General features: G+C 36.7%; 1 protein-coding gene across 2 annotated transcripts in view; it reads left to right on the top strand.

Moving 5' to 3' along the window:
* Window positions 1–23,072, top strand: part of LOC137239720 (developmental protein eyes absent-like) — a 164,578-nt gene that overhangs the window by 97,468 nt on the left and 44,038 nt on the right. The window contains exon 1 of one of the 2 annotated variants that reach the window (XM_067765336.1): window positions 19,002–19,354. The exons of the other annotated variant lie outside the window; for it this stretch is intronic. Within the exon in view, the coding sequence (XP_067621437.1) occupies window positions 19,283–19,354 (72 nt within the window). The 5' untranslated portion in view covers window positions 19,002–19,282. Of the gene's footprint in view, window positions 1–19,001; window positions 19,355–23,072 lie in introns of those variants that run through there. 2 annotated transcript variants of the gene reach the window in all.

Here is a 23,072-nt window from a genome sequence, read left to right as displayed (position 1 = left end):
GGCAGTCTCAAGTCAGTATACTCACCATGAGCTTATAATCCTCTGTTTTAATTGATGGGATTAACTTTGTTCGTCTATGGTTTTGTAATGGCATATGCAGATCGTTGACACTTTGCAGCCCCGCGCATGGTTCCACACCTTTTAATCAATCATTTGCACTGTCGCCTTCTTTTAACATCGCCCAATCTTATTAGGAATATTATGGTACAAGCTTTGAGGGATGCGCCTTTTTAGGTTAGCTCAACCACTTTTTCGTTTCTATTCATTCCGCTATGCATGGAGACCCAATATAGATATATATTTCTCCCTTATTCCGATTTTTTTAGGGATTGCCCACACTCTAAAATATTTTAACATAATTAATTTGTTTATTGGCCGTTAATGAATAAATATATATATTTTTCTGTTTGGAAGCTCTAGGCCTCTTTTAAATAAAACAACTCGGTTTGTTGCTATTATGTATTTAATTTTCGATATTTCGATCTCAATCTGAGATCATCATCAGGACTGTAATAAAAAACAATAAAAACACACATTAAATTACACATAAAAACATACCAATTTACGTAAACATGCATAAGCGCGACTTACATCTTCCGCTGTGATTCAAAGACTAAAAGTTGTGAAGAAAAGTGGATATCGGAACTAACGAAAAAATTAACAGAGAATGTAGATATGTAAATAATCAAATGAAATACCGTAATAGTAAACAACAAGTAAGGAAGGTTAAGTTCGGGTGTAACCGAACATTACATACTCAGTTGAGAGCTATGGTGACAACATAAGGGAAAATAACCATGTAGGAAAATGAACCGAGGGAAACCCTGGAATGTGTTTGTATGACATGTGTATCAAATGAAAGGCATTAAAGAGTATTTTATGAGGGAGTGGGCCATAGTTCTATAGGTGGACGCCATTTAGGGATATAGCCATAAAGGTGGACCAGGGCTGACTCTAGAATGTGTTTGTACGATATGGGTATCAAATGAAAGGTGTTAATGAGTATTTTAAAAGGGAGTAATCCTTAGTTCCATAGGTGGACGCCGTTTCGAGATATCGCCATAAAGGTGGACCAGAGGTGACCCTAGAATTTGGTTGTACAATATGGGTATCAAAAGAAAGGTGTTAATGAGTATTTTAAAAGGGAGTAATCCTTAGTTCCATAGGTGAACGCCGTTTCGAGATATCGCCATAAAGGTGGACCAGAGGTGACCCTAGAATTTGGTTGTACAATATGGGTATCAAAAGAAAGGTGTTAATGAGTATTTTAAAAGGGAGTAATCCTTAGTTCCATAGGTGGACGCCGTTTCGAGATATCGCCATAAAGGTGGACCAGGGGTGACCCTAGAATTTGTTTGTACAATATGGGCATCAAACGAAAGGTGTCAATGAGTATTTTAAAAGGGATTGGGCATTAGTTCTATAGGTGGACGCCGTTTCGAAATATCGCCACAAAGATGGACCAGGGGTGACTCTAGAATGTGTTTGTACGATATGGGTATCAAATTAAAGGTATTAATGAGGGTTTTAAAAGAGAGTGGTGGTTGTTGTATAGGTGGTCGCATTTTCGAGATATCGCCATAAAGGTGGACCAGGGGTGACCCTAGAATTTTTTTGTACAATATGGGTATCAAAAGAAAGGTGTTAATGAGTATTTTTAAAGGGCGTGGGGCTTAGTTCTATAGGTGGACGCCTTTTAGAGATATCGCCATAAAGGTGGACCAGGGGTGACTCTAGAATGAGTTTGTACGATATGGGTATCAAATTAAAGGTATTAATGAGAGTTTTAAAAGGGAGTGGTGGTAGTTGTATATGTGAAGGCATTTTCCAGATATCGACCAAAATGTGGACCAGGGTGACCCAGAACATTATCTGTGGGATACCGCTAATTTATTTATATATGTAATACAGGCCAAGATTTTAAGGGTTTTTTATTTCGCCCTGCAGAACTTTTTCATTTTTTTCTACTTAATATGGTAGGTGTCACAACCAGTTTATAAAGTTTTTTCTAAAGTTATATTTTGCGTCAATAAAACAATCCAATTACCTTACCATGTTTCATCCCTTTTTTCTTATTTGGTAAAGAATTATGGTATATTTTTCATTTTTCGTAATTTTCGATATCGAAAAAGTGGGCGTGGTCATAGTCGGATTTCGTTCATTTTTTATACCAAGATAAAGTGAGTTCAAGTATGAAGGGGATATGAAGTTTTACAATTAAGAATAACCTTTTCTTTTAAATCAATGACCTTGTTGTTGTATAATTTATCTACTATATCGTTTTTTTCCCTTTAAGCTGATTGGTAGGGTCGCGTTTTAATACTTTGTACATGGAAATATCATTAACAATTTTCTGCATCTTTATGTCGTATTCAGTTCTGTCCATTAACACTATGACATTTCCCTTATATGCATTGAGAACTAAGATTTGTTCATTCTTTTTCAAAAATTGTTTTGTGGCGCGCAGTGTGTCTACCGTGAATTTGTCTCTAGATAAAATTTTTGTTTTGTTAATGTGGTTCTGAAGAAGTGCCGTCAAGTTGTTCCTTTCAATTTCCTGTAATATTTTAAGATTTGTTCTGTGCGAGACCACTGCCTTATTTGCTGCTTGACTGTCAAAAGAAAAGTTGATGCGGCTGCATTTTAAGCTTTTTTCTCCAGTGTTTTTGCTGCATTGGCCACGGCTACTTCTTCCGCCTGAAAAACTCTTCAGTGATCTGAAAGTTTGAAGGATCTGTTTAGTTTCGGATCAGCACAGTAAACTTCAGACCCTACCTCTTCCATTAGTTTGGAAGCTTGGATGTACATCTATATCGTCTCTTCCGCCATTTGAGCATCCCTGTAATCTTCTACCTCTATTGTTACTCTAAGAGCGCTATTGAAGTGTAGTCACGGGCTAAGGTAGTGTCTTCGACGGGTGTATAGGATTGAATCAAGTACCCCACTCTTAGAAAATTATTCGTGTTATTTTACCACTAAAGGCGAGAAAACTTAGTCACATGTACCATAAAACTACAGGCCAACTAGTTTAACATCATTTCTGCTCAAAACCTCTGAGGCAAAGCTCAACATCGATGAAAGGCTGGCAAAAAAGACAGCAAATCAGATATGGCAATACATAGAGTGGTTATCAACATAGAGAAAGCCTTAGAATATAAGGAGAACGCCGTGTAGTCTTCTTACACATTGCGGGACTTTCAACATTGTGTTTAAACGGGCCCTAATTACGTGGAAGTACATCTAGCCATAATCAGATGGATCAGCTGCATGCTAAATTACAGAAAGATCACATCATAGTGGGGCTGCATAATGCCACGAAATCAGTTATGTTGGTTGATAACTCTCAGGTGTTTCAATGAGGGATACGACAGACTTACGAATATGCCGATGCAGTTGCAGTTTTCATAAATGGAAAATGCTTTCCATCAATTAGCTCTTAGATGGATCGGCCGTTTCGGGCATCTAATGTGGAGAAGGCGAATATGGTTTTTTTACTAGGAGGTATAAGGTCTCCAGCTGGGCCTTAGCTAGGAGGGGGACCCTACAGGAAAAACCTTGCACAAAATATATGCCATTCAATGCACAGGGGTAGCTTGTGTGCAGACCACACGGTCTTCTACACAAGGTCCCGATATATATTGCCACTAATCTCTATCGGTCCCTTCTCTTCATCTTAACTATAGCTGAAGATCGCATTTTATTGCGTAAGGACACATCTAGAAACTCTGCAAAGCTGCAACCGGTTTCACCACTTATTAGCTCGCTACTAAAGAACTTCGCCCGCTCCTGAGACATCAAGAGTCGATCCAGGCCAAACGAATTAACCGGTCATCTCGGTTCCTCGTATGATTCTAGTATCAAATATTAAAATAGACTGTAGAAAGCTACGATATTCCGTTGGAATTCAACCGAGCCCGAAGACCACCAGCCTATCTAAGAGGATATGTACATCGGCCGGTGTATTGTAAATATTTTCGATCCTTCCCCATTTGGATCCATCCTTTAAAAGTGGTATTTCAAACATGTCACCTTATTGAAAACGCTCCCAATCCTTGTGAAGGAAATAGAATCTCGAAATTTGTATCGAAAACTGTCATAGTACGATCGAAGTTACTTTTTCTGTGATAATGCAGAGCTCCCTAAGTTTCAGGACAGTTTGAGATGCTATTCCCTCCCTGCAGCGAATATAGGAGACAGTTACATAAAGCAACATTTTCGCGCTATACGTAGAATAACTTCCTCTAATGCAGAGCAGATGCTGTCTTGATCAGAACCGCTTACCAGTGAATCAGTTCAAAAGGGTAGAAGGGGCGGCGCACATGCACATCACAATATTAAAAGTGTCAGTTTAAAGCACAGCGGGAGGACAGAATTAGAACTAGTACTGTCTGTTATGAAAATAGTACTGTTCTCGGAACAAGTGCGATACGTTGCAGAGGAGATTAAGGAACTAAAAACGATTGTGCGAGTTTTGCATTCATTCAGTCACATAATACAAAAAATCTGTACACGCATAGTTTGCTAAATAACATTTTTATATTTTTTTTTACAATCCAACACAACTACAAAAATCATATATAAAATCAGAATTTATTGGCAATTTCCTAATAAACTTCAATTGCAGCAAGTTGCAACTAATTGCAATGTTTACCCAACTTTTTATTGACATTAAGTTTTTGTAAATAAATAATAATTAATTTTACACTTTAAACAAAACCACATTCTCATGCACAAATGCATATAAACATAATGTCAGCATATCGATAAACATAAATATTTTTGTACATTAGGTTGGCCAGTTTTTTCTAAGCTGTTTTTTTTTTTTTTTTGTTATCGACCACTCAGTTCTAAAATCCAAACCTCTACTTATAATATAACAAAGTTAGTTTTAACCATTTTGCATTTAATATAATTTCGACTGCTGAATGTAATATCACCCTATCTCGGCTGTCAGTTCCAAACGTCTTATCTGGGAATATTTTTCAAAAACGCCCTATCCGAGAATTTATTTTAATAAAGATAATTTTAAAATGTATAGAATTTAAGCCCATATAGGGGATTTTTAAAACAAATTCTGAAATGGGGAGTTGTTCTAAAGTTTTATGATATAGAGCGTTTCCGAAACAACAGCCGAGATAGAGTGATATTACATTCAGCAGTCGATTTATGAAACAGTTAATAGAAAAACTAATACTCTCCACAAAAATTACATTAGGTTTTCTTCGATAAATTTATTTCTTAAACGGTATCTTCCGCCCTCAGCACAACTCACCGCTCGAGCCTTTTGTTCTGGATGTTAGACGTTTCTTAAAACGGACATGTCTATCGTGGGAATAGACAGAGCCATTTAACACGCTTGGGCAAACAGTTTGTGTATACTTATTTTGTCGGCAACTAAGTCAATACTTTTCTTGTTTTGAAAAGTCAGTCGGTGTTTAGGTGGTGAGATATTTGTTTTTTTTTTTTTTTTAAATTTGCGAATATGTTTTTTTTTTTAGTTTATGTTTCAATTTACTGTTTTTCTTTGAAGTTTATGGATATTGCAATGTGCGATTTTAAAGGTATGCTCAAATATTATCACCCACGCACATCCTAAAAGTGAATTCTATAATAACATCCAAAAAAAGCTAAGGACGACACTGTCTTCGGCTGTATCGAAGGCCTCATCCCTTTCATGAACTCTAATCTGACAAACTTTGAAAAATTCATAACAACATAATAATGAACCATCAGCTGTATGGGATAAATGTTTAAATAAGGGGGAAATGCAAAAAAACCTCTTACCTGAACAATTGAGTATATTAAGTACTTACAATTTTCGAGAATTGGACCAAACTTAATATACCATTTCATTTTCATGAAAGGTACAGAAAGCCGGAAGTACCAATTGTTGTTAAGTTCGATGAGTCAATATATACATACATAAGGATACGTTTAGAAAACTAATATTTTAAATTAACTATTCGGTAAATTTTCGATACCAGGTCAATAACTTTCGATAACAAATCGATAACTGGTTGAAAACAAATTGATTGCTTTTCGGTAACAAATATAATAATAAAGTATTGATAACTTTTCGATAGATAATCGATAATAACTCGCTAACTTTTGGATAACAAATCGTTAATCTTTTGATAACTCTTCAATACTTTTCGATAACAAATGGAATCATTTTGATAAAACATCGATTATTTTCGATAAACAATCGACATATTTTCTATAACAAATCGATAGCGAACTGATAACTCGTAGATAAAGAATCGATAAATCATTGCTATCGATAGCAGGTTTATAATACCTCGATAACAAATTGATAACTCGTCTATACACCGTCGAAAATATGTAATCTGCCAATTTGCATCGTGCTTCCTTTTCTTAAATTTTTCCTACATATCAGCGGGACGGTACCTACATGTTTTATAATGACTCCGAACCGTCATCGACACCGTCGATAACTCACCGATAACTCGTCGATAAGAAATGGATAATGGACCCATTTCGGTTTTGACTTTTTATCTTTCCTCTCCTATCCTGTTAGTTTTTCTTTTCGTCTCCTTTTTGCTCATTGCCTTTTTCTCGCACTTATGACGGTAATCAAATGTTATTATTATCCATATGATTATCGGAATTTCTATTATATTGCAATTTTTCTTCTTCCTCCGAAGATTTTGGGAAGTGTTATCGATGTTGATGGTCCTTTTGCCAGATATAGATCCGGTACGTTCCGGTAACAAGCACCATTAAGGTACTAGCCCGACCATCTCGGGAACGATTTAGTATGACCACACGAAATCTTCAATTTCATCTTCTTTTTCTCTATCATTTCATTTTCTGCTTTATACATCATCGACTTGTTTTCTGCATTTGTTAATTTCCATCAACTGCACCTAAAAAAGAACTCTGAAAACAACGAGCACCCTAATGTAAATACATTAAATAATTATTGGTCATTTTTGATTTTTCATTATTTGTCGTGCGTTTTATTGCTGAAACCTTTTGCTGTGCTACCGATTTTACGCATACAAATGTTCATACTACTGCCTTTTTGCTTAAGGTTGCCGGACGGTTTTGAATTACATTTCTAAACAACAAAAACAAAAATGGTAATAACAAATATTGTACGCAACGGACACTCACATTTGTTTTACTGGCACTTATAATAATTAAAATATGTATAGCTATATAAACAAGTATTCGTATTTATGTATGTAATTCAGTTTGTTAATTTTATGAATTTTAGGGAAATTGTAAACAATAGAAAATCAATAAATAAATGATATTATACTGTAACGAATTTACCGCAATTCCCCTTACTTGCAACGTTCTGCTAACGTTCGAATCACTAAACTGTTGAATAAATAACTCCACTTTATTAGACTACTTTCAAAAGAACACTACTATTGCTCGCCAGATAGCGTCTTACATCAAACTGATTGTAGCGCCTCTACTGTTGCTGCCACTCTGTGATTTCCTCGTTGCATCTTCTAGGTGCTTCCAGAATTTACTTAGTTACTGCTATAAAATTATAACTACAGATGCACGTGTATAGCTTCTCATATGCGCGTGTATTTGTGAGTGACACTTCCTCAATTATAATTGCATACTTTTGGGAGCATCTCAGATAAGATATCTGCATGTGTTTGTGCGTCTCTTCTCAGCTGCGTCTATATATGTGCAGACATAATGATTGATCTATTGATGTCCCGATCAGAAAAATCTCTCGATCTAAATGCCGCTGGCATCTCCAAATGTACCACTCTTCTACTTCGTGTTTTCCCAACGGTTTGTATGCGGTAGATGGTATCACTGATCTTCTTCACAACTTTGTACAGGCCTTCCCAACTGCACCGAAATTTGGATGGAACACCTTTCCGCCGGTGAGAGTTGTATAACAGTACCCAATCTCCCTCCAAGAAACCTTCCGAATTATTGTTCTCATCGTACCTGCGTTTCATCTTGCTAATCATTATCCTGGATCGTTTCCTCGCACTCTGTTGTTTGGCCAATGAAGAGTTACTTCGCAGAGCTTGATCTTGACGGATTGACTTTGCATTATCAGTATCGTCTTGAAGTTTCACAACAGTAGTGCGCGCTGGCTTGAAACCACCCTTGCACTCTTTCTGGAAAATTCTTTTAGTTGTTTTAGTGCGTCCACTATAGTTTGTCAATGCCAGTGTTTTTCTTGAAGGTACCTTTAGTTTTGATTTATTTGGCCCATTCGATCCAACATACTTTACCTTTGACTTTCGTGGTTTTTGTAGAGTCTTCTCCACCAGTACTCGATTACCGCTGAACCCTTTCTCCAGTGGTATATCCTGGTTCTTATAACGTATAATCCTTCTCTGCATGTCGATCCTGATGTCATGGTCAACCAATAAGTCCACTCTCAATATGACTTCATCAACGATCTCCGCCACAACGAATTTGTGTAGAACCATGACCTTCCCAATTAAGACTTCACATATCACTTCTCCCTGGACTTGGTTATACTCGCCTGTGACCGTACGCAACCTTGCTCCAGGTAACGGTTTTACTCTACTGTTGACCAAGTCAGATCGGATTAAGGAATGAGATGCGCCCGTATCTATAGTCAGTACACGCTCCTTGCCAAGCACATTTCCTTTGACTGTAAGACTGGTGGAGTTTCTTCCAATTTGCGAGATAGATATCACAGGACATTCAATAGCTGGGGCAAGTTTTCGATCTTTATATATGACTCGCTCTTGCTTATCTCCTCCAGCTTTGCGTTTACGGCCACCTAAGTTGGAACTACCAGGACCGGTGCTGCAATGACGAGCAATGTGACCTGGGTTACCGCACTTGAAACATTTGATTGCACCATTATTCTTCTGCTGCGTACCCTTTAAAACTTCTAAAATTGCGTCTACCCACTCTGGCCTTTCTACTTCCACACGGCGTGCTTTGAAAACTGGCTTACACAGAAGCGACGCTGTTTCCTGAATCAGAGCATGTGATACCGTTTCTGCGAATGTTGGCTTTGGGTTTGCATATGTAGCTCGCTTTGTTTCGACGTCCCGCATGCCATATATAAAGCTCTGAATCTTTACCCTTTCAGTATTTTCCACGGGCGCTAAATGTACTAGCCTTTCAACATAAGACGCAAACTCTTGCAATGTTTCACCAGGCCTCTGGAAGCGGTTCAGCAACTCCATTTGGTATATCTGTCTCCTATGCTCAGTTCCGTATCGTCTCTCTAGAGCACACATCAATGCTTCATAACAGTTCCGTTCGCTCTCTGGAATGGTTTGTAAAATCTCAGCTGCAGGCCCTTTCAATGCCATGATCAGTGCAGCAACTTTATCTTCAGCATTCCAGTTGTTCACTGCTGCGGTCTTCTCAAACTGTAGCTTAAAGACCTGGAAAGGAACAGACCCGTCAAAGGATGGTGTTTTTACCTTTGGATTACTCGCTGAAACTGCTGGGCGATTTAGTTGCAAGTGCTCGATACGTCCTCTGAAAGCATTCACCTCGCTTTCGATTTTTTTTTTTCAAACTGTTAAATTTTTGTATCTTGCGCCTCCAATTTCGGAGAAATACGTCCTTCTTGCTCTTCCAGTTGAGCAGAGATCTGCGATGATATCTGTGCTGAAATTTGTGCCGACATTTCGGATATTCGTGCCTCTTGTGCTTCAATCTTCGCTGTTATAAGGTTTTCCTGCGATTCCAGCTGAGTTTCTATCTTGGATGTAATCTGCGTCGACATTTCTGACATACGCGTTTCTTGTACTTCAATATTCGATATTATTTCTGACGACATTTCTGCAATATGTGTCTTCTGTTCTTCCAGTTGAGATGACATTTGCGACGACATTGATGTTACTGTCGATGTTTGTGCAGATATTGCAGCCAAAATCATGTTCAAGTCTGTGCTCGTAACTGTCTGCGATGTTTCGTTTTACTCTTCAATTTTTGCTGTTGTCTCGTCCCCATCAGGATAAAAGACATACTCGTCCACATCAATTCCTTGTGACTCTATTACCTCTCGTAGCCGTGCTTGAAGTTCGATCTTATTGCCGGTTGTATTCAATCCACGGTTCTCGAACTCCATTTTTAGTTGCTGGATCCTCAATTCACTCAACTTTGCCATGTCCAAGTTGTGTTCCCAATCTTCGGAATATATTCAACAATTCTTCTTCTGACACCAATTGTAACGAATTTACTGCAATTCCCCTTATTTGCAACGTTCTGCCAACGTTCGAATCACTAAACTATTGAATAAATGAGTCCACTATTCAATAATGCAAAATGGCCTTTATTAGACTACTTTCAATATAACACTACTTTTGCTCGCCAGATAGCGTCTTACGTCAAACTGATTTTAGCGCCTCTACTGTTGCTGCCTTTTATACTCTAGGCGCTTCCAGAATTCACTTAGTTACTGCTATAAAATTATAACTACAGATGCACGTGTATAGCTTTTCATATGCGCGTGTATTTGTGAGTGACACTTCCACAATTATAATTGCATACTTTTGGGAGCATCTCAGATAAGATATCTGCATGTGTTTGTGCGTCTTTTCTCAGCTGCGTCTACATATGTGCAGACATAATGATTGATCTATTGATGTGCATACAAGTAACTGCTTAGCATCGGCTTAGAGATGAGAGTACCACTTAGTGTTGCTAATATTCGTAACAATACCTTCAGACAAGTTGACTCCCTTTCAGGCGATTTCTTCAGCCTAATGTTGGAGACGATGATTCTAGCAGCAAAACTAAACCGTGATGGTGCAATCTATGTAATATCACAAAAGTGCAAATGTATTTCAGAAAAAGCAAACTGTATTTCATATATTCCAAATTTTTTTCAGAAAATCTAAATTTTATTTCAGAAAAGGTCAAATGTATTTCAGAAAAAGCTAATGGTACTTCAGATTTTACAAACGCATTTCAGAAAACATCAAACATATTTGAGAAACCCGCAAACGTATTTCAGAAGATGGAAAAAGTTTTTCAGAAAAAATATAATGTATTTGGGAAAAGCTGAAATGTATTTCCGAAAATCTCAAATATTTTTCAGAAATCGGACAAGTATTTTAGGGAAGAAACATTGGTGTAGAAAGCTCAAATTTCAGTAAATTCAAGTCAAAACTGAAAAAGTGAATAGTTTTATTAAAATTTAAGGGGATGCTAGTCTTCTGGAAATCTTGCCTCCATTAAGATAACAATGATATGAGCACATCAATAGTGCTTTTGATGGAAGTGCATCGTCCAAAAAGGGAAAGCTGCGAAAATGGTTGAAGAACTTTTAATAAAGGGACGACGTAAGGCAAACCCCTTAGTGTTGCTAATATTCGTAACAATACCTTCAGACAAGCTGACTCCCTTTCAGGCGATTTCTTCAGCCTAATGTTGAAGACGATGATTCTAGCAGCAAAACTAAACCGTGGTGGTGCAATCTATGTAATATCACAAAAGTGCAAATGTATTTCAGAAAAAGCAAACTGTATTTCATATATTCCAATTTTTTTTCAGAAAATCTCAATTTTATTTCAGAAAAGGTCAAATGTATTTCAGAAAAAGCTAATGGTACTTCAGATTTTACAAACGCATTTCAGAAAACATCAAACATATTTGAGAAAACCGCAAACGTATTTCAGAAGATGGAAAAATTTTTTCAGAAAAAATAAAATGTATTTGGGAAAAGCTGAAATGTATTTCCGAAAATCTCAAATATTTTTCAGAAATCAGACAAGTATTTTAGGAAAGAAACATTCGTGTAGAAAGCTCAAATTTCAGTAAATTCAAGCCAAAACTGAAAAAGTGAATAGTTTTATTAAAATTTAAGGGGATGCTAGTCTTCTGGAAATCTTGCCTCCATTAAGATAACAATGATATGAGCACATCAATAGTGCTTTTGATGGAAGTGCGTCGTCAAAAAAGGGAAAGCTGCGGAAATGGTTGAAGAACTTTTAATAAAGGGACGACGTAAGGCAAACCCCTTAGTGTTGCTAATATTCGTAACAATACCTTCAGACAAGCTGACTCCCTTTCAGGCGATTTCTTCAGCCTAATGTTGGAGACGATGATTCTAGCAGCAAAACTAAACCGTGATGGTGCAATCTATGTAATATCACAAAAGTGCAAATGTATTTCAGAAAAAGCAAACTGTATTTCATATATTCTAATTTTTTTTCAGAAAATCTCAATTTTATTTCAGAAAAGGTCAAACGTATTTCAGAAAAAGCTAATGGTACTTCAGATTTTACAAACGCATTTCAGAAAACATCAAACATATTTGAGAAAACCGCAAACGTAATTCAGAAGATGGAAACTTTTTTTAGAAAAAATAAAATGTATTTGGGAAAAGCTGAAATGTATTTCCGAAAATCTCAAATATTTTTCAGAAATCAGACAAGTATTTTAGGGAAGAAACATTCGTGTAGAAAGCTCAAATTTCAGTAAATTCAAGCCAAAACTGAAAAAGTGAATAGTTTTATTAAAATTTAAGGGGATGCTAGTCTTCTGGAAATCTTGCCTCCATTAAGATAACAATAATATGAGCACATCAATAGTGCTTTTGATGGAAGTGCGTCGTCAAAAAAGGGAAAGCTGCGGAAATGGTTGAAGAACTTTTAATAAAGGGACGACGTAAGGCAAATTTTTGAAAGATTTAAGGGCTAATTAATGGTGACTTATAACCATAAAACCATAACTAGATAAAACAGCTGATCGAACCTACCTTATGGAAATCAATGCAATCGATTAATTGTGCCATACCATAACGCTAACGCCATAACCATACCATAGCCAACCAATTGATTTTTGGTTATTCGCCATATCCATAACCTAAATACATATATTTGAGTTGGAGAATTTATTAACTTTTTTTTTATTTTATTCATTGTTTTGGATACGTTATAATTAAGAGACTTATTTTTTGTGGAATATGTTCGTAATTTTTTGCGTTTCTTTTTTCATTTTTATGAAATTTTCACGATTTTAGGTTAAGGCACTATTAATCGCTCACATTGGAGATGCTTAGGGATATGGGTATTGTTACGAATATGGCGTTAGGGTTAAGGAAGTTTAATTGGCCCTTTACTTAGCCATTGTACGCGACAAACTGCACGCCGTGTCATGATGATGTATACGAAGTCTGTTAAAACAAAACCGCAAATCCTTTTGTTCTGAGACAGTACTCCTCAATGCTCAATCCAATTTAATGTTCATGGTAAATAAAATTATTCATAAAGACTTATATGCCACTTCCTAATATGAATGAACCAGGAATAATTATGACGTTTGTGGAAGTGGTTATTCTGAAAAGAAAAAAGGGGACCTGCAACATCTGATTGTGCTTAGCGCGAACACTTTTCTTAAATGCTTCGGAATAACGCCAAATGTCAGTCGCGATATGGAGTAGGATTTTTCAAATTTTCTTTGATTCCCTGTTTTTGCCAATCTTTAAGCTTGCTTAACCTCATATACAAAATAAATTGTAATTTTTGATGCATTTTTATGAAATATCTGAGACTTTCCGAGATACATTTGTGTTTTTCTGAAATACATTTGACTACACCATTTCCAGTTGTAAATGAGAAAACGTCAGATATATGTAAATGCGAAAGCGTCATTTGGAAATGAGAATAGTCAATTGTAAATGCGAAAGCGTCACTTCGATATAAGAATAGTCACTTGTAAATGAGAAAACTGAAAATGAAATTTCGAAAGCCTCAATTCTAATTGAGAATAGTCAGTTGTAAATGAGAATAGTGAATTTTAAATGCGAAAGCGTCATTTGGAAATGAGAATTGTCAATTGTAAATGCGAAAGCGTCACATGGAAATACGAATAGTCACTTGTAAATGAGAATGGTCGGTTTTAAATGAGAAGAGAATAGTGAATTGTAAATGCGAAAGCGTCATTTGGAAATGAGATTATTCAATTGTAAATGCGAAAGCGTCATTTGGAAATGCGAATAGTCACTTGTAAATGAGAAGACGTTATTTGAAAATAAGAAAGCGTCAGGTGTAAATGCGAATAGCCAATTGTAAATGCGAAAGTGTCATATGGAAATGAGAATAGTCACTTGTAAATGAGAAAGCATCACATGAAAATGCGAAAGCGTCATTTGTAATTGAGAATACGTAATCAGTTATAAATAAGAAAGTATCACTTGAAAATGCGACAGCGTAATTTGGAAATGAAAATAGTCACTTGCAAATGAGAAAGAATATCCAAACTAATTGCTTAAATAACTTAATTCGTGGCTAGCGTTTAGGATGGTATTTAACCACTGCTTACTTACTTCACTAAAATAACACTAGGTATCAATAAGGCTTTGTTTATTATTCCCATTGTGTCCCACAGACTTCGGACTCCTTATTTATACTTTTACATAAAACACATTATATTATACTTTTACATAAACCACTTTACGATTATGTAGAAAGTGTATGCAGGAAGTAAGATATAAATACATATTTGAATTTATTTATAAGTCTGTCGGTAACTGACCAAATAAAAACTTATAACCGAACATTTCGAGCGCTACCAAAATGGAGTTTAAAGACAATTGTGCTGTGTGCGTAAATAAAATGCAAAGGAAGTCCGTTGTTCGCCTATTACCATGTGGGCATCTCTTTCATTGGCAGTGCATTGAACCCATACCAATTTGTAATTATTGTCATTGCTTGATATACTATTTATTAAAAGTTTATTTAAATTCAATGTTTAAAGTACTCAATAAAACGAATTTCGCATTTTCAATTGACAATTTGTATTCTTAATAAATTTCGCATTTTAACTTAATGCTTTCTCATTCAAAATTTACCCACTTTTCTCATTTCTATATAATGCTTTCTACTATTCTCATTTCCATATGGCTCTTTCGCATTTTTAAGTGATGCTTTCTTATTTATAATTGACTACGTATTATCAATTACAAATGGTGCTTTCTCATTTTCATTTCATACTTTCTCATTTGCAAGTGACTATTCTCATTTACATATGACGATTTCGCATTTACCATTGACTATTCTCATTTAGAAATGACTATTCTCAAATGACACTTTCTCATTTCCAATTGACTCATCTCATTTCCATGTGACGCTTCCTATTTGCAATTGACTAATCTCATTTCCAAATGACGCTTTCGCATTTACAATTGACTATTCTTATTTACAAGTGACTATTCTGATATCGAAGTGATGCTTCCGCAATTACAATTGAATCAATCACTTATAACGCTTTCGCATTTACATTTAACGCATTCTAATTTACAACTGACTAATCTGATTTACAATTTACAAATCTTATTTTCAAATTACGCGTTCTGATTTTCAAGTAACTATTCTCATTTTAAAATACCGCTTTCTCGTTTTAAAGTAACTATTCTCATTTCCAAATGACGCTTTCTCATTTACAACTGGAAATGGTGTAGTTCTGAAATACTTTTTACATCTTTTGAAATAAATTTGGGGTTTTCTGAAATAACTTTTTAGGTCTTCTGGAATAGATTTGGAAAATCTGAAATACAGTTGATTTTTTCCGAAATACACTTGAGCTTTTCTGAAATTAAGTTGAAGTTTTTGAAATACAATTTGTGTATCTGAAATACATTTGTGGTTTTCTGAAATACAGTTATAATCTGATACTTATTTGAGCTTTAATACAATTGATTTTTCTGAAATACATTTGTTCTTTCCGAAATTCCGTTGGAAAGGGTGTAGTTGATGGTTAAAGGATGGAGACACCCAAGCGAATCTCTCAATTTTCACAGAGCTTTCTTTTCAACAGCTTTGAATCAATTTTGCGCACCTTTTTCGAGAAAAGTAACCTTTGCGTTTCGTAGTTTTGTTCCAAGTTTTTTACGGCGTGGACAACAACGACATGTTGTACATGTCATCAACCCAGTACCGTTGTATTGGGCGCAATTCTGGGAGGTTTCGTACATTATAAGTATACTGTTGAAGCTTTTCCGTACAACGCTGCTGTAGATCTGTTGAAATGTAGGGACCAAATTAGTTTCCGATAAGAGTATCTTCGTGACCGACCATTATCTTTCATTCGCATAACATGGCGTAGTCACTGCTGAATTATGTTGATGTCTGTGTGAAGCTCGTGCAGTTCATCACTAAATCTTCTTCGGTACTCGCCGTCGTCAACGAGGACAGGTCCGTGAATCGTTCGAAAGACATTTCTATCGGACACGCCCAATGCCGCCTCATCAGATGTTGTCAGTCTATAACTCAAAATTTATATATATATAACAGAAAATTATGAGCTACCGTATAGGAACAACTAGCCAAGATCCAAAAAAAGTTTAAAGAGATTGACATGAGAAAATCTGAACGTGTAGCCAGGAGGTAAAGTAGGTTCGAAACTTTACTTCTTTTAAATCAAATCGAGTTGATTTAACCGAATCAACAGCATATTCTACTCACACATAGTATATTCAAATCGTTACCGGCATACACAATACTCATCACAAATGTAACAAGTCTAATTTTTCAAATACTGCGCCAAAAAGGATCCAATGGCAGCACTGTTAGAAATTTCTCGAACTTTTGCTCGATAAGCCTGACAAGTGTCAATTTTCTTTAAAGTGTCATTGAGAAAAATTGCAATTTGAAAATTAAGGCCGTGTGCGAGTTGACCTAAATTGCTACTTAATACACAAAAAACCTAAATCACTGGAAACTGTCGGCAAAGCAGTGCAATTTAGCAAATTTAGAATTTTTTTGAACATACTTTTCAACATAAATTGAAATGTCAAATTAGTTATTTGAAGCATTGTGGTATTGTTTGTATAAACAAAAGGTATGATTGAAAATTTACTAATGTTTGAATATAGCCTGCTCTTCACTTTTAAATGGAATGTAAAAATAATTAATAAAGTTCCCCCCGTGGATCCGCCACTGAGATATATCTACGATTTTTGAATTATTAGGTCAAAAAAAGTTTGGAAATACTGCAATGAAATATGTAATTTCCTTATTTGTATACTGGGATCACAAAATACATATCATAGGATAAAGGAATGAAGAAATAGTAGACGTTTAGTAGCAGCGGGTTGAGGGCGCGGCAGGTATGCCTGTCGTAAGAGGCGACTAAAATACCCAATTTATTCAAGGGGTTGCCAGCGCAATTTATAATTTCTCCAACTAATTTTCAAACTCACCTACCTGCGGCGAATATTGTTTTTTTTTAGCATTCGAAACTCTGGCGAATCTCAGTCCGCATGGAACTAGAGGGTGAGGGCGGAATAGCCTTGAAGGTTCAATGTGGTCATATTAAATCGTTCCCAAGATGGTCGGACTTGTACTTTAACAACTTCCCTGTACAATGAGTCATATGTGACTCACAAGAGCATATTGAAATAAGTTCATGAGTCACATGTGACTCATTTATTTATACAACTTAAAGACGCTTTCTTGGTATTAACGTGTCGTTATATATTTGTGAATTCTATTTGAGCGTATATCAAAAGACCTAAACTTTAGAAAAATGAAAGAAAATTTTGAAATTTTTTTCTGATACCTTTTTCTCATTTTCTTCAATTTTTGTATATACTTCTAACTTCAATTAAACAAAAAAGCATACTAATACACGCTTTTGACATTTATATATCAATTTACCGTTATTGTGATTCGAAAACTTAAATTATTTCTTATGGTCCTATATGTTCACATGCGACTCATTGAACGTGGTAAACAAAATTGTTTTTGCTACGTTCAGGAGTCACATTTGACTCACAAAATAAAATAGGCAAAATAAGGTAAATATATGTGTAATTATTAATAAAAATAATATTTTATAATATATATTCATATTATTCAATTAAGCAATATAAAAAAATAATGGGCGTGGGGCATTCTCAAAGCGCTTTGTATGGGGACAGGGAAGTTAGTGCTTGTTGCCGGAACGTACTGGATCTATATTAAGCAAAGGACCATCAACATATATAACACTCCCCAAGGCCTTCGATGAGTGTCTTTATCGCTACATCAACATCAACAACAACAAAAACAACGTTTAGTAATCTATGAACGCAGGAATACCATATATTTGTATTCATGTACGAACAAAGTACCTATAAAGCCAATTTAGGAGACCAATAAAGGTATAATAAACATAAAATAAACAAAACGAACAATATTTTACTTATGTACTTAAGCTTGATTGCAAGTACACAGAATGTGTGTCTATCTAATCGGTACAAATTTATGTATGCAAGAATAAAAAAAGTATTTAAACAAAAAAGAAAAAATATATAAAACATTAACTGATTTATTACTACATTCATGAGTGTGTATGTATGTCTGTTTGTATGCACACAAAATTGTGCAAAAAAAAAAATAAAAACTAAACAATGTCGAACTTTATGTATAATAGCAATGTGGGTGGAGCCATAATCGCTTTGGAATCAGATGTGCTACGGTTGATGCTTGCACAAGTAAAATACAGTACACACACACAAGCATAGTCACAAAGCAAGAGTTGCCAGCTCGCTCATACACATAAGAAAAGTGAGCACAAATACACCCAAAATCATGCTCACTCACTCCACCTAACAACACCTGAGCAATGATGAAACGTTGATGGCGTACGCGAGCAACATCCCTTTTTGTTATAGCAAACATCGGGCTGCATGTGCAGATGCGTTTTTGTTGTATTTGTTCTTAACTGTATGCGCGAGCGTATGTGTGTATTAGTGTAGTTTGAAAACCCGTTTCCGAGTTAGCAATAAAATACTCACTTCACATCTATGAAAATCACTCACACTCAAACTCATATGCACATACACACACACCCTTTTATATATGCTGTAAACGCCATCAACCATACGCCATTAATTCGTCAAATTTACTCACTATTATTGAGTTTTTCACTCAATACCATGCATTTGATATTTCACTCAAGTGCTTGAGTGGTTTGTCTTATACTCAATGGCTTCACTAATTCAACCACTAACACTGTGGGCTATAGAGTTTGCCTTTTGTTTCTGACTTTTTAGTATGACCGAATATCTGAAAGTGGTTTATGTGGCGTGTTCGACGGTTGTATTGATTCGTGTTTATTGTGAAGGCGTGAATTTGTTTACTGTATTGCTATAAAAAATTTGAAAGTTGGTAGTGAAAAACACAAATTTTAATCTGCTATATTTTAGCATAAATAAAATAAAAAGAATGTACTATTCTATTTTTAGAATCTGTGCTTAAAATGATTGTCCATAACATAGACCTGCTTGTTACTATTTAATATTTTTTTGGCAGTGAAGTTTTGTGAGAATATCAGCTGCGAAAATCACTGGAATATGGTCACCTTAATGCCGTACAGTTATTCTGCACCAAGATGTGGATTAATTGAAAAAATGATTGAACCAAAGGTATTTGACTACTTAAATGTTGCTATGGTAATAAGTCTTCTATAAAGTTACGTATCGCATAATCTGAATGGTCATAAGAGAAGTGTTAACTGAAGCCAGTTTTACTGGCCTAAATACCCCAAGTTTTAACTTCATGCTATATTAGAGGAGCTATGCAGGCTATCAAACCTTAGCATTACGGGCGCCGTGAAAACAAACCCCACGGCTACACTGTATGCCATTCTGCACATTCCATCTACAGAACTAGTGGCAAAGAACATACATAGCGTTAACAATCGCAACTCAGTCAGGCTCAGTGCTTCGGGGCAGCTTGTAGTACAACGTCAGCAATGACAGAACGAGCATACTACCTGATTCCGTATCTGCGCTTCGAAGGGGCGCAAATGTCCACAATTGAGCTAGATGGTTGGGGCAAAGGTGCCCAAATGGCGACACACGTGCACACTCTTGGCTCCAAAGTATTGGAAGGAGTAGGATATGCTGTATACTGCGCTGATCTGGAAATGAACAGGTCGTACAAGCTGCCAGATGACTATAGTGTTTATCACGCGGAAGTAGTAGCCGTAACCAAAGCAGCAGACAGACTAGCTGAAAATAGCATAAACTGCAGCCGCTTTAACTTTTATATTAATAGACAAACAGCAATAAAGGCTATAATTTGGAATAGCACTGCATCTAAAAGAGCGTTAGAGTTTAAGCAATCCTTGGAAAGAATCGGGACCGAGAGAAGCATGCATCTATATTGGGGCCTAGGCCAAATGGGAATAGATGGGAAAGAAAAAGCAGATTAACTAGCTAAAAACGGCACATCGCTCGAAGCTTGCTCCCTAGACATCCCAATTAGATTGTGTTATATTAAAAGAAGGTGACAGGTGCACATGATCGACCAAGCGGGAAGGGCGTGGAGCCAAACGCGGGGCTACAAAGTGTCGGACTTGCAACCTTGGACTAACAAAGTTACTTCTGTCATTGAGAAGAGAGGACTGTAGACTCATGACAGATATTCTGACTAAACACTACCTTCTGGCTTCACATGCCCTTAAGCAAGCCAGAAATGCAGATGGAGGCCAAGGCGCTTGCCAGGCTAAGACTACAGCTATTAGGAGTTATACAGCTGTCAGATCTAGAAGCAGAAACTGCAAAGGTCCTAGAAAATTGCTAATATTTGCCAAGAGGACGGAGTTATTTTACAATACAGGTCCTAGTTTTTAATAGGGTTTCTGAGTTTGGTAGTTAAAAAAAACTTCTGGTAACACTATTGTCGTCATGAACCGGCCAGCTCGACCTAATCTAACCTCGTCTTATTTTGGCGGTCTAAATTAGAGTTGGTCGAAATAAGGACAAAATTTCAGTGATGGGAAACCGCCCTGAAAATTATTGCTCTTGTGGCAAATATCTCCGTTTTCCCTATCGATTCCCGTTTCTACTATCCGAATAACGCCGAACAATAAGGAAGTTAGGAGACGAAGAGGTCTTTTTGTGTGTTATGCAAGTACACGTAGATATTATTGCGGTCTTCGCCGAATAGGCTACAGTTAAGACGACGCCAATATCAAGATCAAGTGCTTCTTCTACAACAGAAGTCGACACATGACGATCCCAAAGCATGTACATAGTCCGGTTCTGTAAATTTTTATGAAACAATTAGAAACGAACACGACGCAGACTGTAAGAGAAGCTCGTCCTAAATCCTATAGCAGGTAAATCGCGCCAAGTATTTATTTGTTTTTATCATTGCCTGCTAACCAATAACCCGTCGGGTCGCTCCTTAGTTGAAACTAAATTTTTTAAATTTTATAGAAAAATAACTGCTAACAGTTATTATGCTGTGTAAAGCACGAGCTGACGGCCCTGAGCTCATGTGAAACTAAAATTATTTACTTGCAATACCTCACCATCTTCAATAATTGACGCTTAGCTGCCTAAATGATTTTGGCTGTTTTGTAGCACGTCATGCCAGCTTTCCCCGTTTCGCTATAACTGACGCCAATTGGAAGCACCAATGGAGCCCAAGTCTGCCTCCACTTACCTCTGCAACTCAGTGGAGGTCGCCCCTTCCTCTGCTACTAAACTGCGGCGTCGATTGAAATATCTATGTATTTTCTTAGCGTCTTCGTCTATTCGCATAACATGACCTAGCCAGCGCATTTGGGCATTTATTCCCTGCACTATCTTCATATCTGCATAAAGCTCATATACATAGCTCATCATTATATCTCCTTCGATACCTGCCGTCGGCATTATGGACGGGACCACACATCTTCCGAAGAACTTTTTTCTCGAATACTCCAAGAACTATTCCATTTTCTCTCGACACCGTCCATAATTCTAAGCCATGCATAAGGATAGGTATGATGTGCGACTTATATTTTCTTCGTCTTGCCTACCCAGTTCAAAGTACCACTTGATGGCAAGATTTATTCCCAGTTGGACATTTTTTTCGGTGTTAATGCTGGTTCCCAGATAGACAAAGTCCTTCACAGTTTCGAATTAATACTCGTCAACAGTGACGGGGGAGCTGAAGTCAAAAAGATAGTGAGGGTTGAATCTTTTATCATGAGTCTTCTAAGACCCTTTCTTGTGGATTTCGCTCGTCCGACCATATTTTGCATTGGAGTGATGCATGCTCTTTACCAACTCTTCACCTACGTGTTACAACAGCTCGCCGGGTAGTCCTCCATTAACCGACGCCTTCTTTTTTTTTTTAACCGGAACGTGTTTCGTTTTCTACCTCGCTATTTAGCAATGGGGAGAAGTGCTGCCTCCACAACTTAAGCACACTCTGTACGTTAGTTACTAGAGTTTCAGAATATGCCCCAGTTTTGAAACTTTTCGTCATCCATAGGAGTTTTTTATAGAGTTTTTGTTATTTCGAAGATAGCTATCAGTGAGCAGGTGAGAACGGAGGGGAGTTATCATCAGGTGATTGTTTCGTGTCAAGTGGTTTGGTGTATATTTTTATAGTATAACACTGCAGATGACCATATTTGTACTCGACGTAGTCAATCAGCTTCAAACCGTTGAGAAATAATTTCAAGCGGGCTAAATTTTCCGAACGAGGACCAAAGACCCTTTCTTTGACAGTAATAATTTTAATATTAGGGTGAGGCGGTCATCGCCATTTTCGTCCGCATCGCATCTACAATCTATATTGAAAAACTTTGCCCTGATGAGGATTGCCGCGCGTTAAAAGCAGAGTGTACTTGATTTCTTTCCCACCACAAAACCAATACCTTACCTTGGCGCCGGGTACTGAAAACGATGAGAACATCATTTGTTAATTTTACTAGCTTTATTTCTTTTGGTGTATCAGATTTTAAGTAGCTCGACCTACCTATGATGCTATCGTGTCCAAAACGATCGTCGTTTGTCTGTTTGTAGCACGATTAGCGATACCTCAGGCCATGGAGGAACCAGGAGCAGGTGACAGCCAGAAATCTGATTTGTACTTTTTTAATATTATTTGAAAATTCAACTTTAGGCGCAGTGCGATTTTGACACTCTTCCATAGGTACTTGGAATTTGTACTTATGTTTGTACGTATGCCACCCTGTCACCTCGTATGGTTCCGTCATGCCTCAGGTAAAACGATAATCAATACGATAACAGCCGTCTCTTACGATATCTCGATCCCCAGTTGGATAGGCGGCTTAGATTATACCCGCGGAAGGTATGTCTGTCGTAAGAGGAGACTAAAATACCAAATTGATTCAAGAGG

Source organism: Eurosta solidaginis, chromosome 2 (genome assembly GCF_040869045.1).
Source record: "Eurosta solidaginis isolate ZX-2024a chromosome 2, ASM4086904v1, whole genome shotgun sequence".
In the NCBI taxonomy this organism is placed as follows: Eukaryota; Metazoa; Arthropoda; class Insecta; order Diptera; family Tephritidae; genus Eurosta; species Eurosta solidaginis.
Note: the sequence above shows the minus strand (reverse complement) of the source record. Positions and strands in the feature narration are given on the sequence as shown.